The sequence below is a fragment of the Syngnathoides biaculeatus genome, chromosome 15 (assembly GCF_019802595.1).
Source record: "Syngnathoides biaculeatus isolate LvHL_M chromosome 15, ASM1980259v1, whole genome shotgun sequence".
NCBI lineage: Eukaryota > Metazoa > Chordata > Actinopteri > Syngnathiformes > Syngnathidae > Syngnathoides > Syngnathoides biaculeatus.
The window spans coordinates 12,836,269-12,855,817 of record NC_084654.1 but is presented as its reverse complement, the minus strand read 5'-3'; the positions used below and the strand labels follow the sequence as shown (position 1 = coordinate 12,855,817).

The window sequence follows — 19,549 nt, the reverse complement described above, 5'->3', positions numbered from 1 at the left end:
ATAACTCCAAGTGCTGATCAGAGTCAGGTGGCCAAGCAATGTGAGGAAATTGGATGTGACGTAAAGCTGTCCTTATCTAGGGCGGCTGTGGATCAGTCGGTAGCACGGTCCGGTGTGTTAAGGGTCAACAGTTCGAATCCTGGATCTGACTATCCGCATATCCAAGTGTCCTTTGGCAAGACACTGAAACGTAATTCCTCCCCCCCAGTGGGCATGGCAGCAAGACATCAATGTTTGTTTGAATGGGTGAATGTGAGGCTTTGCAAAGTGCTTTGGGCACTGTGATAGTATAGCTAAAGCCCTATAAGTGCAGTCCATTTATACATATGCACGCTAGATAAATAGAACTATTCTCCAGAAGTGCTGCCCCCACGTCCTCAGAAGACCTGCTATTAGGAATTGGGAACTTGAATTAAGCTTGAAAGGGCTACAAAATTATCTCTGAAAGCCTTAGTGTCCATTTTACTGTAAATGTTTGAACTGAAACAAGCTTTGCAATGGGAATTGATCCAAAATGTTCTGACCATTGCACAGGTTTCATCTGCAACTACAGGAAATGTTTGGTTGAGGTCATTGCAGTCAAAATTTCCACCAGTTCATAAATGCAAAGGTTGCCTTTTTTTTTTTAACCCTGCACTGTGACATTTACACGTGTACAGTAAAAACATGACTGCGATTATCTGTTCTCAGATGAGAATCACATTTTATGACCAACTTGGGCAGAAATTCAAGTCATTCAAAAGGGTTCATCACATTTTCTTGCTAACTGTATGTATTCCAACTCCGGGGTGTAATCCGCCTCTCAACAAACATCAGCAGGGATAGAATTGATTTCACTCGTGACTCAAAAGCTAGCTCCACACCGAGCAACTGAACTCGATAGAACTGAGCAATCACATACAAATTATGTCCATAATGGCCCATTGCAGATCAAATGATGATCCATAACCCAATGTGCATCAAAAAAAAAAAATTAATATCAAGGCTTTTCTTTAGCAGTCAAACACATCAATGTTTATGCAATAGTTCTTTCACTTGATTTTTTTTCTTCTGTCAAATTTGTCCTTTTTTTGAACGATCATAACTGCCATTCAGACTGGCTGTAAACTTCCGTGCTCTTGCATTCAGTCTAGAACCCTGCACGCCCCAAAACGCTTCTGTGCTGTTGCATTGTGTCTAGTATCCTTCCTCCTGCCCGACGGTAGCTGGAATTGGCTCCAGCACTCCACGAACCTTGTGAGGATGAGCGGCTCAGATAATGGATGGATGGATAATAAACTTTAATTGAAAAAATAAAAGACAATCTAATATTAAGATAACTGTTTTAGATTTCCACTTTTTTCTTTATCTATGAACATTGGAAAAAAAATCTGATCAATTTAACATTTTAACCATTTCACAGACGACTTGACACCATACTGTCATTCATAAATAAAATCAAACGTGGCCCTGTTATCAGTACAAGTATCCCCAACTAGGTTCTAAATGTTTTAAAAGCAGGGGTGTCAACAATCACATTAGGCATTCACACAAACATGTTTTTCCCAGTGTGGCTGTTGAACAAAAGGGGTCAACAAAAACAAAGGGGTGGGGGCTGAGGGTGCACATGTCAACATCAAGACTCGAGCACGTCGCCGACCGGCCAGCTAACGTTAGCAGACGTATGACACAAGACTGAGTGATGCTTGTGAGCTAGCCGAGCCGAGCCGAGCCGAACCCCCGCCACACTGCCACCGGGAAATACAAAACAAAATGGCCAAACGCCGGGCTGACATGACATGTGTATTCCAGCGAACTTACCTTGGGCTTGTAGAGCCACTTTCGGAAGCGGTTCATCGTTACCTCGCCACCTTCCTTTTGTCACCGCGCACTCGTCTGCTTTTTCAGGCTACCTGAGTGCCTGACAGCTTTGCTCGGCTGCTCAGCTAGCTACCGGTAGTGGGTTACAATACGGGAAAAAAAAAAACCTAACCAAAAAGGTAAAAAAGAAACAAAAACGTGCGTTGTCCTAAATGCTTCGAAATGGCCTAAAGGCAGATCCTGGGTATACACGGAGGCAACGACTTATTTCCACATTTTTTTGTCGTCCTGCGGGTCTTGCCGGCGCCCGTGTTCCCCGTCCGGCCACTTCCAAAGTCCCGAGCTTCCAGCAGCGGCGAGTGCGTCTCAGTGCACGTCCGACGTTACTTGCTGACAGTCACGTTGACAACATTCACCTCCCACTTTCACAGGAAGTGATGCGTTCAAATACCCTTCCCAACAACAAAAAACCAAACAACTACATTTTATACGTTCACTTATGACTGAATGATTTTTGTATTTGAGCATTTAAATACGTGTTTCTGCAAAACTTTGCAGTACGTTCAATTTTGTTAAGTGTATGATCGCCCTGCTTCATCCCCGGTTTTTTTTTTTTTCTTAAAACAGTGTGAAATATTTTGTTCTGGATTTTTAACCAGAGAAGACTACGATGAGACAAATGTTTTCGTGTGCAGTGTAATCTCCGGGAAAATCTAATTTGGTTAATCAGATTTAGGCAAACAGACGAAATATTGTGAGATTTGCTGTCAAAGGCCCATATGCATGATTTAAGTAATCAGCTTTTCCCTCCTAAAGGCTCAGTAAAGTGAAGTGACCTCGCTTTCCTGCACAGAAATTTCTTTTGTTTAACGGGGCGATGTTGCACGTTTGAGGTTCATTTTAACTACATAAATTCCAATGGGTGTGAAGGCATCACATGGATTTAACATACGTCACTACATATGACGTCATTTTGTTTTGTCGTTAACAAAGGAATTGAATATTATCCCCTTGTTTATCGAAAAACCAATGTATTAAACATTACAAATGCTCATATTGTGGCAAATTAAACGTGTTTCACCATTTCAAACGGTCTATTACATTTCTAACAAGAGCATTTCACATGCATGTGCTCTGAGGTTCATCTGTTTACATGATTGTCGCCACGCAACCAATCTCCACGGCAACGAGAGGAAAACAGGCAGACTAAACTGCATTCGGCCTAAAAGCCTTTTCATTTAAAAAAAAAAAAGAAAAAAAAGGTTGGCACTCGGGTTTATTTAATGCAAATATACATTATTTGACACTGTGTTTAATTGAGCCTATTGAGGTGAGAACATTTACAGAACGTTCTTTCAAGCTTTGTTTGAATTGTAGTAAAATGGAAAAAAACTATGGACCGCTTGTCAAGAAGGCCATAGCACTCATTGATCAGTATTCTGCGAGCAAACAGACTCTGGACGACTTTACTGAACATGCTTCAAAAGATCTAAAGGTAAGCTAATGTGACCAAAATCAATTATGGTTAGTGAGATGTTGCAATACTATAGAAATCCTTTTTTTGTGTGTGCTTAGAATGAACACAAAATAACAAACTAATATGTAAAATAAAATCTGTGACATTTAGGGATAACAAATTACTAACAAATTATCTTCATGGTGTCATGTTAGCTAAAATACACGAGAACTCAGCGCTATAGGAGATGGATGAATGGATATAATGTACCGATAATGTGAAAATGAACTGCCAGCATTATAACGTATGACAACTTTTTACAAGGGACTGAGTAGAACGTAACAGAATTGACTTTTAAAGTGAAACTTTTCTTCACATTTTCCAGGACATGGAACCCAAGCATGGGGAGTTTGTAATACTTGTTGTTTCGGGATGTATTGAGCAAAAGAAAATACTGGACATCATCATCAACTCCTTTTATGGCCATGATGGCAAATGCATATCAAAATATTTTCGCAGCCAGTTTGTTGGTAAGTTATTTCAGCTGGTCGTTGGTTTGAGTTTTAAATAGGAAAAATAAAACAGCATCTAGTGTTCTATTTGTGTTGCTTTCAGTCATCAGTTATCTCACTATATTCCACTTTGATGAACTTGGACTCAAGGATTTCAGCAACATTGTCAGATCTCTGAACATTGAGAGCATGCACAGCGTAAGAATATTGTTGCAAAAGGACCAATCAATTCTTTGTGTATTATATGCAGTAATGTGTACTGTGTTTGTAGTTCCTGAGTTTCTTCTTTACAAACCTCACCACTTGGATACAAGATGAGTTGAACTGTATTTATGATGCCCAATATGTGAAGAACCACTGGATTGATCCACTACTCAGGTGCCAAAAAAGAGTCAAAGAAAACATTTGATTAAAATTCAAATCAAATTACTCAGTGACATTCTGTAGTGTTTTTCTTTTTAGGTCTCAAAAGTATTTTCTGTCTCCAGCTCCTGGAGACAAATTACTTGTGTTTCGATACACTTGACAAAGATAATTCTGATTCTGAACATATTCGGCAGATTTTAAACTCTTTTGTCCTTTAGGAGGCGTTCCAAGATTGCGATGTTCATAAAGAGGCTTGGAGAGGGTCAGAAGCCAAAGCCATCCAAAGCCACTGAGCCTGTAGAGTTCTCTTTTTCGAATCGTGAACCACGATCTCAACCTTGCCCTGAACCCAGCCCTGTGCCTGAAAAATACGTACCAGTAAGAAGTGTAACACTATATTATGTAATCCAATCAAAACAGGTGATACAATTTCACACGGGTTTGTGCTCTTTACCGCTCGTGTGACTTCTGTAGGTACCAAACACCATGTACACAGTTCCAAAAGAGCCTCAGATATTAGATGATCTCAAGCAAAGGAACTATCAAATGACAGAGGTAAAGCATATTTTACCATGAGCACAAAAGCTTTGTCAATCTTTGACACAGAATCAACTTTCACACATTCTGTCTTCTCTTCACTAAAGGAGCTGCTGCATGAGGCGAATTTGACACCATTCAAATGTGCAAGACCTCAAAAGTCTGAACACACAACGGTATGGGTTCACCTGCGATTTTAACAGTGGACAAAGTATTATAAGCATAACTGACCGTTCAAATGTGTAATGCAGAGGGCGATGGCCAAGATAAAGGAAGAGTTGGACTCAAAACTCAGATTCGATTTAGTGTTTAAAAGTCAGCCTTCTCCTATTCATAAGGTGAGGAAGGCAGCATTGGTGGATAAAAAGTCCGTATAATGAATGTTAACTTGCTCCTCACTTGTTAGAAAACGTGGCCAGTGAAACTCAACAGTGCCACAATCCTGCGACAGAGGGCGCTCCATGACCGTAAAGTGGTGGAAGAACTGCAGAGGTAGCTTCTCCCGTTTTTTTTTTTGGGGGGGGGGGGGGGTGGATATACTGTACTGTACATTAGTTAATGTATTTGCAAACTTTGTAAGCATCAAAATACAGAACATAACTCAGTACTTGTTGCTATCCAGTATCAAATTGGCACATGAAAGATACTTCATTGTTTCAAATTGTGGCCCTCGCTCAAAAATATGCTGTGCCTCAAATAACTGTGGGTGTGTCGTCCACTTGAACAAAAAAGTAAAACAAAAACGCCACAACTCAAACAGATGACTAATTTTTTCCATCCTTCCATTTTCTGAAGTACTTCATCCTCATTAGGATCACTGTGCTTGTGCCTATCCCAGCTGAGTTTGAGTAAGAGTAGGTGCACACACAGGGCTGGTTCCCAGTAAATAACAGTGCACTCATCAACAAACAACTATCCACATTATATGGACAATTTAGTCTTCAATTAAACTGAGATATACGAAGACAAGTCCCGCACAGGCACAGGGCGAACATGCAAATTAGGCACAGAAGATACTAATCACACCTGTCCCATTGCTTTCATACTACATACAACTGGGAACAGCAGATATGGCATCTGTGAAGATGAATTTCACAGTGGAGTTAAAAGTGGTGTTGTGGAGAACATTCCAGACCAAGAGCTGCTCAAATGTTGAATAACTCTGGAAAGAAGAGTTCAAAAAGTCGGATATTACAGTGGATTTATTCCATAAAACTCAAGCAATGCTCCAAGTCAATACATGAGGAAATTGTAAAAAGTAAACGACAGTAGAGCTGCACATTTTATGGATTAATTAAAATTCTACACTTTTCTCTTTGTTGACAGGATAGAGGATCTGGTGGAAGGGGCCCATGAGCCCTCTTCTTTTCTTCAGTGGCAAAAAGAAATGCGTGACAAAGACCATAAAGAGAAGACCGCGATGATTGATCAGAAACATGCAGATATACTAATCAGCCATCTCGAGACTGCTATGGAACGCACAAAAGCCACAGAACGTAAAAAGAAGGCCGCTCGGCTAAAAAAAGAAGAGGTGGATACATTCTATTAACCACTGATTAAAGAGTTCAACTTAAAAAAAATATATCTATATATCTATATATATATATAGATATATAGATATATATATAACCATTTTGACATATCTGTTTTCACGGATTTCTTGCAGAAGTCTCGGATGAAACTGAAAACTGCACAGAAAAGAATGCAGGAGGTGAACGAAAAGAAAGACCTGGTCCAACAATTATCAGAGCGCTGTAAAAAGAACCCCAAAAAAGCTAAGGAGAAGGTGAAGAAATTCAAGCGGAGTGTTGGTAAGCACCTAAATGCTGCACTTTGATCAGGTGAATAATATTTACAATTCAAGACAATATATTGTATTTGATTCCATCACAACAGTTAAGGAAATATCAGAGCACAGTCGAGAGCTCCTTCATCAAGCCCAAAAAGAAGCGCAGGAAGAGCTTGACAGGAAGTTTCAAGCCATCAGTGAACTCCACACAATCGAATATTGTCCTCTCATTAGGCTCAAATATTTTGATGACACAGAGGTGAGTGTGAGGAGAGATGGACACAAAGCCCCGCTCACACAAGCCAAAATAAAAGATGAAATTTATTTTGTTTTTGGTCTGTATAAACTGATACAAAACAGCAAAGATCACCAGTAATATTTTACTTTTGGAGGTAGTATCAGAGCTGTAACAGAGGCTGAAAGCCATCTGTGTATATAGTATTTGTATATATTCCACAGCCATGACAAGGGTATGAATTTAAGTGAAATGACACGTACATTTAATCATACAAATACTGCCTTACAGCAGCATATATTATCAATGTATTCTGATAAGGAAAAAAAATGTTTAGACCATAATTTGATACACTATGGCTGCCATGATTTTGCAAGCACAAAACATTCTGGGAATAATGATGTAAAATGGCTGTTGTAAAAAATCTTTCATTGGCTGCTCCCTCATGGGGTAAGATTGTGAAAGTTTTGAATCATCAACAAAAAGAGTTAAAAGTGCTTTACTGCACTGCTTTTCGGATGCAATTTCAAATCATGAGTGAATGCAAAGAAGGAGGTGAGCATTTATAGCTTAGCCAAAAAGAAAGTTGAGGAAACGGTTGGGAGGTTGGGGTCAGAAGAGTTCAGCTGTCGAAAGATGTGCGGTGTGTTCTTGTCACTTCGGCCCAGATTCTTTTTCTTTTCTTTCCTCGCAAGGAGGCTAAACGGTCGTATGTGACAAGCGAAAGCCGAGCAAAAAAGACGCATAAGACAGGAGGCCCTGGATTGCCAAGGCACCTGATTGCAAGGCTGAATCAGCCCCATTTAGTAGTAGCTACAAATACACCAGTGAATATGATCAACTTTATTTACATGTCATCTTCATCCTCATTTCTCCCGTCTTCCTCACTCTCATTTACGTGATCACACTGTGGCTCAAACTGAAATGGCTGAACCTCTTTCCTGGCTGCTGCTAAAAACTTTGGGTGTCGGGCACACCCCAATTTGATGTTACTACCCAGAATATACTGGGATGAAAAAACAATGGTGACCTATGTTGAAATTCCATCCATCCATTTTATCCGCCGTTCATCCTCATGAGGTTCGCTGGAGTGCTAGGGCCCATCCCAGCTGTCATTGGGAAGGAGGCGCAGTACACCCTGAACTGGTCTCCATCCAATCGCAGGGCACTTACAATCACACCTAGGGGCAATTTAGAGTCTCCAATTAATGTTGCATGATATTGGGATGTGGGCGGAAACTGGAGTGCCTGGAGAAATGCTGGCACGGTGAAAACAGACGAATTCCACACAGGCCAGCCCGGGATTTGAACTGTGAGGCCGTGCCGCCGATACTGTATAAATATGGTATATGGTCATGGTATCTTATTATTATAAATATAAACATCCATTTTCTTTGCCGCTTATCACACAGTGGCACAGTGGTGTCTGGGTTGCTCATCTCCCTCACTGTTCAAAGGTCGAGGTCAAGCCACTTTGTGTGGAGTTTGCATGTTCTCCAAATATTTGTTGTGTGGTTTTAATCCATGTAGTCCAGTTTCCTCCCAAATTTCAAAAGCCGGAATGTTAAATGTGTTTTTTTGTCTCTGTTTCCTGCGTTTGGCTGGCGAGAAGACCTGTATCTACCTTGGCTGTCCACCCAATGTCTGCTATTTTTACAGGTTGAATGAATTTAAAAAGTACAGTATATTGGCGGGACAAACTCTGGGAGCTTGAAGTTGTGTGTTTCAGTTCTGCCATTTCATAGGTGACCCAACTGTTCGTATTAAGTTAGTATTGAGAGTTTCATTGGCAATGCTGTATTATCAGACTGATCCCAAGACACCGAGTACTTTTTCAGAAACATCCATACATGAAGTCTTTTTACCACAAAGGACTAAAATGCAACCCCTCCCCCCCAATTATGGGTGTATCCCAATGTAGATATGTTCTTTATACATAGATGGCACTGTATCAATGCCTGATTGTCCTCAATTGCAATTCTGATGCATTATTTTAGCAGGATCTCTGTGTGAAACAGGGTGAAGATGCAGTAGAAGGGAACAATGTGCCAAAGTTTACCTCTTGTACCAGACTGCAGGTCACGAGTTGCTAGGAGAGATGTCCTATGCCGAGCTGAAGGAGCGTCTGTTCTTCATGAAGGAAGCCGAGATGAATGAACAACAGAAGAAAAGGGACTGGATCCTAGAGGAGAAAGATAAGAAGCAACAGCTTCTGTTGGAAGATATGGTCAACATCAACCTCCACAGTAAGGTCATGGGAATGGCCGCTGCCCTCAGGTCAGTCAATTCCAGTGCTTTGACTAATACATCCCTCTTAAAAAGTTGATTCTGAGGTCCAGTCAATTCAATACATACTGTACACAATGTTCATTGCTAGAGATGCATAAATAAATGTTAATTTTGTTACATTACAGGAAAGAAGAGGAAAGGGTAGCCAGGTGTAAATTGCAGCAGAGCCGAGAGGAAACCACCATGGCCCTGCGGAAGAAGTTTGATGAGAAAAAGCAGGAATATCAAAAAATGAAGACAATTGTAAGCAAACCATCAAAGCAGGCAGACTCAAATACTGTTAAAAATACAGAGACCAACAGAAAGGTGAATATGAAGTCAAGACCATTCAGGGCACGTTGTAATTGCTGCTGTTTGCTCTTTTCATTGTTTTTTGTGTGTTGTTTCAATAGGCTGGATTAAAGAAGATAAAGTGGGAGGACTTGGAGCAGAGTTTAGAGGAGTACATCGAGAGGAAAGATTCTCAAATTGTATCGCAGCGGGGATCACTGAAAAAATAAATGTGTCTAAAATGGCCTTTTAGCATATCTGCACGTATGGTCTGTGGCTCCTAGTTTAAATCATCGTCAGAACCTTCAATGATTTTTTAAAATTCTATTTTGAGGAATATCAGTCTGCAACTACTCAAAACTTTCATTAGGTATATGGAAATTTAACAGCGGAATTATTTTTTTGTATTCAAGGTTTTGATAAAGAAACAGTGACCTGAATGCTTTTGCCATTAAAAGATTATAACGTATATTGCATGATGTCATTTATGAATGCAAAACCCACCACAAGAACCTTTGCTGGGACTTCCATAGCTACCCTGGTTGCTATCGCTCACGAAACACGGATTCTGACCTTAATTGAGGGTAGGAACGGAGACCAGTTTATTGAGATCTTTGCCTTTCGGCTGAGCTCATTCTTCACCACTACAGACCAATACAGAGTCTACATTACTGCAGATGTTGCACCATCCCACCGGTTGATCAACCCTCACTGGAAACAAATCTGACGTACTGCTGGCAAATATGGGCAAGCAAGCTCTGATACTGGATGTAGAGGGACTGAACAGCCTTATCATATGGTCTGGTACCCCGTACTATATGGCCTGGTAATCCACACTCCCAAAGGACGCACAGAACTCTCAAAAGAATAGGCTTAAACGCTTTCTCCAAGTCCAGAATGCACACATGGATAGGTTGGGTGAATTTCCATGAACCTCTGAGGACCATGTTGAGGACGAAGAGATAGTCCACACTACTCCACCTGAATCTGACGATCAACTTCCCTCCTCTGTAGAACCCCTGACTAGATCTTACCAGGAAGACTGAGGGCTGTGATCTGCCAATACATGAATTTCCGATGACATCACCACAGTCCCAGGATTCCCTTGTCCACCACCTTGTGTGTCACTAATGGTAACTGGAAACCTATCTATAGATGAACTATCTTAAAAAGAGGGACAAACACTGCCCCTGATGTCCATGCACTATTGCAGAGGTGTGTCAGCCAGGACAGCCCCACATCATCAAGAGCCTTCAGATAACTCTGGACACATCTCATGGACCCCTTGCGGTCTTCCATCAAGCAGCTTTTTCACCACCTCGCCACAAGCAGCTTTTTCACCACATTGGTGATCTCAACCCCATGGCCCTCCAGGTCTCATTGTCAGTACCCACATGAAATTTTAATTCGTTCAGCTGAACAAGGGTGCTCCCACCAGAAGCCCTCTCGAACACCCCCTTCAAGGACTCCAGAAAGGGTGGTGTACCCTGAATGTCTGTCCCCAACCCAAAGGCAGAGGGAGCCTACTCTCATCCATCCAGCTAAACCTCAATATACAGGCACTGAACCGAAGGGCAATAACAATATCCACATGTGCTTGGCGCTTTTCACTGTAGGCAACTTGAGAATGGTAGAGAATGCAACTCCTCTAAAGAGGACTGGCACCAGACCCCAAGCTCTTTGTAGAGGTGAGCCCAATCATATCTAGTTGGAACTTCTGAAGCTCTCACACCAGCTAAAGCTCTTGACAACCCTACAACTGGCTTCGGTAGCTGGGGAACAGACCACCAAAGTCTCTTCCTTCAACCACCACGCTCTTCGCTGCAAAACCAACCCTCTGGCTATGTAAATGCATCTTTTGCGGTCATTTTTGTTGCACAACCATGGCAGTGTGCTGGAATGTCACACAGGAAATGAAAAAATAATAAAAAAAAATGTTTGGAGGCTTAATCGGCATCATGTCAGGATAGTGACATCTCCTAATGTCTCGGATAATAATGAGCAGAAACAAGTTACGCACTGAAACTTTAAGGGATGACTTTAGTGCCACGTCATTCGCGTTTATGTTGAGCTCGGGTGTGACATCACCGATGCACAATTATACTTAAAATTTGAACGACAGTTTTCAAAAAGGACGAAATTGTACTCCTTTTTCCTAAAGAATGGTTTTGAACACACTGGAAAATGTCATGGCAACTGTTAAAACAAGCTGCAGCGACAACCCGGTATTTAAGAACTACATGTGCTCAAACATTGTACACACGCACACGTACTGAAAGTATGTATATGATGTCGCAAACTCTTACCTTCTGGTACCTGCTACTCACAGCCTCAAATTGGAATGCCAAAGATGTGGCTCAGCCAGCGCAAAGTTTCCCGAATACGTCACAATTAATACGTAATATGACCTTTTCTTCTTCTTCTAAATTTACCGAACGCTGCCTGGACTACATTTGCACATACGTTCGTTGCGCGTGTAATGTATAACGTGTGTTTTGACATTGCTAATTGAAGTGTTGAGGAATTCGTCAAACGTTAGTGTCGGTGTTGTGCCGATTGGGGAAAAATGGCGAAAAGCCACGGAGAGCTTGTGAAGGAGGCCATCGTGCTGCTCGACAAGTTCACTGCAGGGAGAGCAAGTTTGGATGACTTTATGGAAGACGAAGCTAAGCATCTGCAGGTAAGGCAGTGTGAAAATGGAACAAGGAACAACACGTTGTCCTTATTGCTGCATACATTTTGTAGGATATGGAACCTGAATCTATTAAATTCATTCTTGATCTCGTCTCTGGGTGCATCGAGTACAAGAAGTTACTGGACATAGTCATCAATCCTTTCTTTGGTCAGGGTGGCAAGCTTGTATCCAAACGTTATCACAACCATTTTGTTGGTAAGTTAAAACAATTACACATTTGTTATAGGTTTTAAACACCATAAACGTCACAGTTGGTGTATTTATGTTGTTTTCAGTGATATGTTACCTCACCATATTCCATTTTGATGACCTTGGACTTCAGACTTTCAGCAACATTGTCAGATCTCTGGACATTAAAAGCATGCACAATGTAAGAATAATGTTGCATTTAAAAAAAAAAATCCCTTATAGCTCAATGTGTACGTTATGATCCATTGTGCTTAAAGGGAAAATCCACTGGTTTGCATTAACAATGTATCCAATAGGCCATGTAATATGTACTCTATTTTGACAATGTGGTGTTAAATCCTCTCTCATTTAATAGTGTTTTGAGAAGATTTTTATCGACAATTATGAATTTTCAGGGGCGCTGTCATTTTCGTGAGTCACATGACCTGCGTGCGTGGCTGTGACATGTTATGTGCCGCAACAAAGGCTCGATTACATGGGACAGCAGTTATGCCCAGTGTTGATTTCTCGGATTTATCCTCATCTGATGAAGAAACAGAAGCATCGGTTGATCGGGAAGATGGAAGAATAGTTCCATACACAGCCGTGAGCAGTGCCGCTGACGGCTGTTTATGGAAGTATTCCTCCGTCTTCCGGGTATGTTTGTTTGTAAATCCCACTATTAAATGAGAGAGGATTTAACATCACATTGTCAAAATAGAGAACATATTACATGACCTATTGGATACCTTGTTAATGCAAAACAGTGGATTTCCCCTTTAATTTTAGTTCCTGAGTTTCTTCTTCATGAACCTCACCACTTGGATACAAGATGAGTGGAATCGTGTCTATGATGTTAGATATGTGAAGGACCACTGGATTGACCCTCTGCTCAGGTGATGAAAGAAATCAATGAAAACACGAATGGAAAGTTTTCAAGGAACAAAACGCCAAGTTGTTTGTCACTTTTGTGCTGTAGGAAGCGCTCGGAGATTGTGCCGCTCATGGAGAAGCTTGCTGCCAAAGTATCGGAAGGGATGCGGTTCCGGAAAGCTCCACCCAAAACTACTGACCTCATGGAGTTCTCCTTTGTTAAACCTAAATCATCATCGACACGTCAGCCTCAACTCAGCCCCCTGCCGGAAAAACACAAAAAAGTAAGCCCCGTCTGCAGTTATTAATACAATTTAATTCATGTCCAACTTCCATGGATGCAGCTGCATCATAGTTTCAACATTCAACAAAAAATAATTTGAAGCAAACAAGAGATAACCACGTTGTGTGATTTTTGTTTTCTCCTGTGCAAGGGGCTCGCTCACGTTAAAAAAAATATATAGATATATAATTCACAGAGAGCATAAAACCGCTGTATATGTCAATCAAAAATCAAAATTATTTGGACTTTTCACTTTGCATTGTCGGGCAGTTCACTCCGCTTTGCTGTCTCCCGTCTTGCCACTTGTCCAAGTCACAATGTGTTTGTAACACTATCCCCACGCTGTTTGTGTACTTTTGATTTGAGAGATTGGCAGGTGCAGTAATCTAACATTAACTTGTGTTCCCAGCATGCCTTTCACCAGTCAATGCTGAATTTTTGTCATAACAAGTACATTATTCATTATTGCTCAAGTGTTTGTTACCTATAGTTTGCTGAGAATGTGTCGAGTATGTGTCTCAATTTTAACTGGTGGGTTACATTTATGTAGAAGTTTGAAATATTGAGTTGTGTGCGTTAAACTGAACATTATCTGGCATCTCACCAAATATGTAAGACACTACTGTGGTCTTTGTGGTTAATTATGTGACAAAGTGTTGTGCTCTGAGGTGAAAGAGGCTCTGTCTTCTATGATTCGTCGGTATCACAAAACAATCGTGGCTGACAGTATTTCTAAGTAGAATAGGGACAGAGGTTTGCCTTTGAATTTGGGCTACCAGTTTCCCATCCCTGGTCCACATTTTTCATAGACCAACCGAAACATGTTATTGAGCTTGACATTGATGATTTGTGATGATTTTCTGTAATATTTGTAGATACCCAGCAGCACTTACAGGACCCCAAAATTAATCCAGATCTTAGAAGAGATCAAGCAAAGGAACCATGAAGTGGCTGAGGTACAAAAGATGGATACTGTACATTAAAGGCATCCAATTAACTTTTTATGCTGACATCTTGTATGTTCCTGGCTGAAGGAGTTGCTGTATGAGGTTAATATGAAACAATTTGGATTTGCAAGACCGAGAAGGACTGATTGCACACAGGTATGGAGCATTTTCTACCGACTGTACTAGTCACAAAACCATTATCTCAACCGCTGGCAACAAAAATGAGTACACCACAAAGTGAAAACATCAGCCATTTTCCCTCCCTGTTATATACTGGTCTTTGACTGCAGTATGTATCTTGTTATCGTTTTCATGCAGTTATTTTGTAGAGTTTCCCGTATTGCCTATATTTCTGATACTCTTATATTGAGTGTATTTGTTAATGTTATCTGTGTTTTCCATTTGGGCGGCACGGTGGGTCAGCTGGAAAGCATTGGCCTCACAGTTCTGAGGTCCCGGGTTCAATCCCAGACCTGCCTGTGTGGGGTTTTCATGTTCTTCCCTGTGCCTGCGGGGGTTTTCTCCGAGCACTCCGGTTTCCTCCCACATCACAGAAACATGCAACATTAATTGGACACTCTAAAATTGCCCCTAGGTGTCAGTGTGAGTGCGGCTGTTTGTCTTGATGTGCCCTGCGATTGGTTGGCAACCAGTTCAGGGTGTAACCCGCCCCCTGTCCAGACAGCTGAGATAGGCTCCAGCACTCCCCGCGACCCTCGTGAGGATAAGCGGCTAAGGAAATGGATGGATGGATGGATGGATGGATATATAATTATGTCATAATTCTTTGTATGCAACTTCTGCCAATTTCATCTTGTGGTCCTCTACAATTGTGTGTTTTCAAATGACGCTAAAGATTTCGAAGGGGTTTGCTTTTTAGAATCACTGATAACTTACAATACATACCTTTGGAATGCAGAGACTGCGGTACCAGATAACTGAAGATTTGGAATCAAGGCTGCAGTCCGAATTACTTAGTACCAAGGCACCTCCTCCTCCCATTTTTAAGGTGAAATGTGACTTACTCTTGCAGCGGTTTGAGCTGAATTTTTGTATTCAGTGCGATATGAATTTGCTTCACACTTTCCAGGCTTCCCAGGACACCCGCCCTGTCAAACTTAACACAGCAGCCATGCTGAGGCGGAGGGTGCTACATGACCGGCATGTAGAAGACAAGCTGCAGAGGTTGGGAACAAACATTATTAGTAGATGACTTGAATGCAAGACTGTATCAGTTCTGTAGTCTATTATATAATCCAATTTTACATTTTTATCAATGAAGGATGACAACAATTTCATCCCCTATGTATATAGAATAGAGAATCTGGTGGAAGGGGCACATGAGCCTTCAGTTTTTCTCCAGAAGGAGAAAGAAATGCGCGACAAAGACCATCAGAAGAAGTTGGCAAAGATTGAGCAGAAGCACGCCAGTGTCATTCTCGGCCATTGGGAGGCAGTTTTAGCCCGCGCACAAACGATAGAACGGAACAAGAAGGCTGCTCGGCTCAAAAGAGACGAGGTGAGTAAATAACCAATAAAAGAACACAAACTAACACCCTTAAAGGGGAAAAGAGACAGATTTCAACACAATCATTTCTGTGATACTGATGGCACTTTAACATGTTAAAGATATATTTTCTATAGGAAATAGCGTAAAGGGAAATAACTAAGTTCAGGCCATCATAAATAAACAAGTAAATAAATAATAGGACATTTTATTGCACAACTTTCTAAGGAATCAACACAGTCAAACAACTTCTGTAACTCATAATGAGACTTTCAGCGTGTCTCGATGAGCATTTTGGTACATTATTCATAAGCAGTGCTCCGACCTCCTTAGGTTTGAAGGGTGCTTTCTCCAGACTTTATTTTTCACAGATGTCCAGGAGCATTTATAGCAGGACTCTTTGGAAGAATCTGTGGTTTTGTTCTTCGCCGTTCTTGCTTTTTATTAGCTGTCTGTGTCTTTGCCCTGTGAGAAGAAGTAGCTGCCCATAACTGCGACCAAGCATTCTGGTTAGCACAGTTCACTCCAGAATCCCTTGATTGATTTCATTTTACCCTGCACAGATTTAAGACATCCTGTAACGGATATTGCAAAGCAGTCCCAAAACACAGGAATTGAGCTGTGTTTCACAGTTGGTGCAGTATTCTTTTGTTTGTACACCTAGGAGAGGCAAAATTATTACAGTCGTACCTTTTTGTTAACACGCAATTCTAACCGAAATTACAGAGGAGACTAGAATTTGATGAATTTCATATTGATAAGGCACAATGCTTGTGGGATATTGTCTTTGTGACAAAGTTGGGATTTTCTTGATATATATCCTTGTTTTGCTCATTAATACATTGAATGTGTTTGAAGATAAGTGCTCAAAATGTGCAAAGACTGAGAAGTTGTACTGAATTCTTGCGATATAGCTTCTCTTGATGTCAGATTTTTAGGTTGGGCCTAAAAACTAGCCACATGACATCAGTGGGCTGGGTCGTATACTTTCTAGCACAAGCCACCCCCCCCCCCCCCCCCACACACACACACGCCCCCCCCCCCACACACACACACTATATAAACACCCTTATTGGAATATTTGGCGGAATTGCCACTTCCTCATTCCTTTAAACCTGAAACCTTTACTACCATTATAGCATACAATTGGCAATCAAAGTATGTCCAGAACGAGAAAGAATACATCTACCTTCAAGTGTAATTATTTTGGGTTATTTGGGGTACAGTGTGTCTGGCTGCCAAGCGCATTGCAAAGCAGCGGCAAAGCAGACGCTATCCTTCGAGTCCCAACGCCAATTCGACAACGGTCGGAGAGGCTGCCGGAGGTCTGGGAAAACAGTGTTACGGCTGTCAGCTGCGCTTTGGAGAGATAATGATTTTCTTTCTTTTAGACAGTTAAGCGGACTCAGCAAAATATCCAGAAAAGGTTGGAGGAAGAAAAAGAAAAAAAAGATTTGGTGCAGCAGGTGGCAGAAGGTCACAGTAACTCCCAAAAAGCGACAGAGAGGGTGAAGAAATTCAAGCAGAGCGCTGGTAAACACCTTCACTGCTGCACAAGCTTTGTTCCAAATTTCTGATTCTGATTCATCTGCAACACCCTAGTAAAAGATTTTGTAGCGCACAATCAAGAGATCGTTCGTCAAGCACAAGAAGAAGCGAAGGTAGCGCTTACCAGGAAGTTGGAAATCATCAGTGAAATCCATGCCATGGAATGTTTCCCTAATGTGAGAAGCAACATGTTTGATGACACAGAGGTAAGTGGAAGGGAAGGTTGATTTAAGGTAACGAGCCGCGTGTCACGGTTAACCTATTGTGTCAGATTGCAGGTCATGAGCTGCTAGGAGAGATGTCCCATGCTGAGCTGAAGGAGCGTTTGTTCCTCATGAAGGAAGCGGAGGTGAATGAGCAGCAGAAGAAACGAAACCTCATCCAGAGGGAGAAGCAGAAGAAGAAGAAACTGTTGTTGGAGGACATGGAGAACATCAACTTGCACAGTAGAGCCATGGCAATGGCCAATAGCCTCAGGTCTGTAAAAATGTGACGCTTTGATCCATCCCTTTTCAGAGACTGATTACACAAAAAGGATCGCTTGAAAGTGTATTAATTCTGTATCAGGGAGTGTTTCCCAAGCTTCATTGTGCCAAGTATTTTTACGAAAGCCTCGCAACATGCAAAAATGCTTTAGTTGAGCACAACATGTAGGGTAAGAGCGTTTAATTGTTCTGACTGTCATTATTTGGTACTTGCATATAAATTTCAGTTCACTGCACATCACGCAGAACAGGAAATAATCATTTCATCCTTTGGTGAATTTGTAAAAAATTAAAGTGGGAGTTGTCAATGTTAAAAATGCTACCATGATTTGAATGGAGCCTCATTTCACTAGTCTCTCCCCCCACGAGTCTCTGACCAAAGTCATGCCCTCCTTAGTACGATTCTTGCCACGGCTCAGTTTCCTCAATAGGTTTTCTGCTGGGTTGAGTTCTGGAAACAGACTTAGCCACTCTGTTACCCTAATATGTGTCTTCTTGAGCCACTTATTTGCTGCCATGACGGTGTGTTTGACGTCATTGTCAATCCGAAAGACCCATCCACCAAGGTGACCTACCTTCAGTGATCTTGCTTAGAATGTACAGTACATGGCTTCGTTCATTAGCCCCTCACTGCGCTGACGTCACCCTGCACCGAGAAAACAACCCCAAAACATAAAAGGCTATATTTTCATGTCAGTCGTACATCAGGTGTTGGTCATTTCATGGATAATCACAGCCGTTTTCATCCTTTCCAATCAAAGCGGATCCTCCCATTGCTTTTAAATGGACTGCGCTGTCAGTCTTTGACATGCCAGAAGAAATAATTGATTTATTCAAGTCCGGGACGTTGGAGTCTTTCCGCGCTGACGCAGATCTGCCGCCTCTGGATATAGAATCCAAAGTCTCCTTCTCAGTGCTTGACACTGAATATGGGCGTGGTGTTCTTTGAATCTCAGGTTTTTTTCATCCTACAAAAAGGTGACTGTGGTAGCCACGTTCACAACTTACTGCGGAGGCCAATTGACTGACTGCTAATGTGATTAATGTACACCCGTCTCGCCACTTTTCAATGGGACGGGCTACATAAGCATTTGTACAAATAACCTGCTGCTTTCCAACCACATACACACATGCAGGTAAGCACTTGGTGCTCTGCAACTGAGTGAATAAATGACTTGTTCCAGAAAATAACGTATACCTGCTTTGTTGCAGGAAAGAGGAGGAGAAGAAATACAACCTGGAATTGCAGAAGACAGTAATACAGGATAAGAAGGTCTTGGCTCTCCAAAAAAAGATTGAGGAAGTGAAAAAGGAGTGTCAAAAACTGAAGAAAATTGAAAGCAACAAGGCCAAACCATCAAAGCAGGCAGCAGCACATCCCGATGGAACCGTCGAGACTCACAGCAAAGTGAGGGTGAAATCCATACCAAATGAGTTGTTGAGTTGAAATGAGTTGTTGTCTTTGCTTGGTGTTAGTGTTAGGATTGTCATGGCCACAGCAAATAATGTCCTTTTATGGCATACTTTCTTAGGATGGATTGAAGAAGATAAACTGGGAGGACTTGGAGCAGAGCTTAGAGCGTTACATCGAGAGAAAAGATCCTTATGTTATATCTCACAGAGGAAGTCACACAAGAAATAAATTCAATTGAATTTCATTTCCTAATCTATATAGAGCTTTATTTATCACACCAACATGTTATGTGATGACACTGTATTGAATTCGGTCGTCAAAGGAAATACTACTTAGTTTCACTACTGTTCAAGTTAGTAATTTTGTAATAAGTGG

The 19,549-nt window shown here is 41.4% G+C and overlaps 3 protein-coding genes across 7 annotated transcripts in view; 2 read left to right on the top strand and 1 right to left on the bottom strand.

Moving 5' to 3' along the window:
• Window positions 1-11,632, bottom strand: part of zfyve28 (zinc finger, FYVE domain containing 28) — a 35,470-nt gene extending 23,838 nt beyond the window's left edge. For 3 of the 4 annotated variants that reach the window (XR_009798340.1, XR_009798341.1, XM_061842982.1), the window contains exon 1: window positions 1,801-2,232. Coding sequence is in view for 1 of the 4 variants with exons in the window: in XM_061842982.1 (XP_061698966.1) it covers window positions 1,801-1,836 (36 nt within the window). In the remaining 3 variants the exon portion in view is untranslated. Of the gene's footprint in view, window positions 1-1,800; window positions 2,233-8,754; window positions 8,878-11,560 lie in introns of those variants that run through there. The other variant, XM_061842983.1, reaches the window with a different exon arrangement.
• LOC133512914 (cilia- and flagella-associated protein 99-like) lies at window positions 2,999-9,680 on the top strand. Its single transcript, XM_061842987.1, has 15 exons — window positions 2,999-3,295; window positions 3,642-3,786; window positions 3,872-3,966; window positions 4,040-4,146; window positions 4,353-4,512; window positions 4,609-4,689; window positions 4,779-4,847; window positions 4,923-5,009; window positions 5,078-5,163; window positions 5,998-6,202; window positions 6,338-6,482; window positions 6,568-6,719; window positions 8,767-8,972; window positions 9,110-9,290; window positions 9,377-9,680. The coding sequence occupies exons 1-15, from the start codon at window positions 3,182-3,184 to the stop codon at window positions 9,482-9,484; spliced, it is 1,941 nt and encodes a 646-aa protein (XP_061698971.1). The 5' UTR covers window positions 2,999-3,181; the 3' UTR covers window positions 9,485-9,680.
• On the top strand, window positions 11,314-19,530 carry LOC133512913 (cilia- and flagella-associated protein 99-like). Of its 2 annotated transcripts, XM_061842984.1 has the most exons (17): window positions 11,314-11,479; window positions 11,584-11,652; window positions 11,769-11,934; window positions 12,000-12,144; window positions 12,225-12,319; window positions 12,907-13,013; window positions 13,097-13,274; window positions 14,149-14,229; window positions 14,308-14,376; window positions 15,140-15,229; window positions 15,311-15,405; window positions 15,535-15,739; window positions 17,119-17,260; window positions 17,330-17,481; window positions 17,547-17,752; window positions 18,973-19,168; window positions 19,293-19,530. In XM_061842984.1, exons 3-17 carry the CDS (start codon window positions 11,821-11,823, stop codon window positions 19,410-19,412), a joined length of 1,995 nt encoding a protein of 664 aa, XP_061698968.1. In that variant the 5' UTR covers window positions 11,314-11,479; window positions 11,584-11,652; window positions 11,769-11,820; the 3' UTR covers window positions 19,413-19,530. The 2 variants fall into 2 exon arrangements, with proteins under 2 accessions (XP_061698968.1, XP_061698970.1); XM_061842986.1 differs by lacking the exons at window positions 11,314-11,479; window positions 11,584-11,652; window positions 11,769-11,934; window positions 12,000-12,144 and having other exon boundaries at window positions 12,280-12,319; window positions 12,885-13,013.
• Window positions 19,531-19,549: the final 19 nt, after the last annotated feature.

What these genes read in the sequence shown, in the direction of transcription:
- LOC133512913 (XM_061842984.1), top strand. Translation starts at nt 11,821, where the DNA reads ATGGCGAAAAGCCACGGAGAGCTTGTGAAGGAGGCCATCGTGCTGCTC. An exon ending in GGAACCATGAAGTGGCTGAG is followed by an intron (nt 14,230 to 14,307) that starts GTACAAAAGATG and finishes TCCTGGCTGAAG; the next exon opens with GAGTTGCTGTATGAGGTTAA. An exon ending in GAAGGACTGATTGCACACAG is followed by an intron (nt 14,377 to 15,139) that starts GTATGGAGCATT and finishes TTTGGAATGCAG; the next exon opens with AGACTGCGGTACCAGATAAC.
- LOC133512914 (XM_061842987.1), top strand. Translation starts at nt 3,182, where the DNA reads ATGGAAAAAAACTATGGACCGCTTGTCAAGAAGGCCATAGCACTCATT. An exon ending in TGGATTGATCCACTACTCAG is followed by an intron (nt 4,147 to 4,352) that starts GTGCCAAAAAAG and finishes TTTGTCCTTTAG; the next exon opens with GAGGCGTTCCAAGATTGCGA. An exon ending in AATATTTTGATGACACAGAG is followed by an intron (nt 6,720 to 8,766) that starts GTGAGTGTGAGG and finishes CTCTTGTACCAG; the next exon opens with ACTGCAGGTCACGAGTTGCT.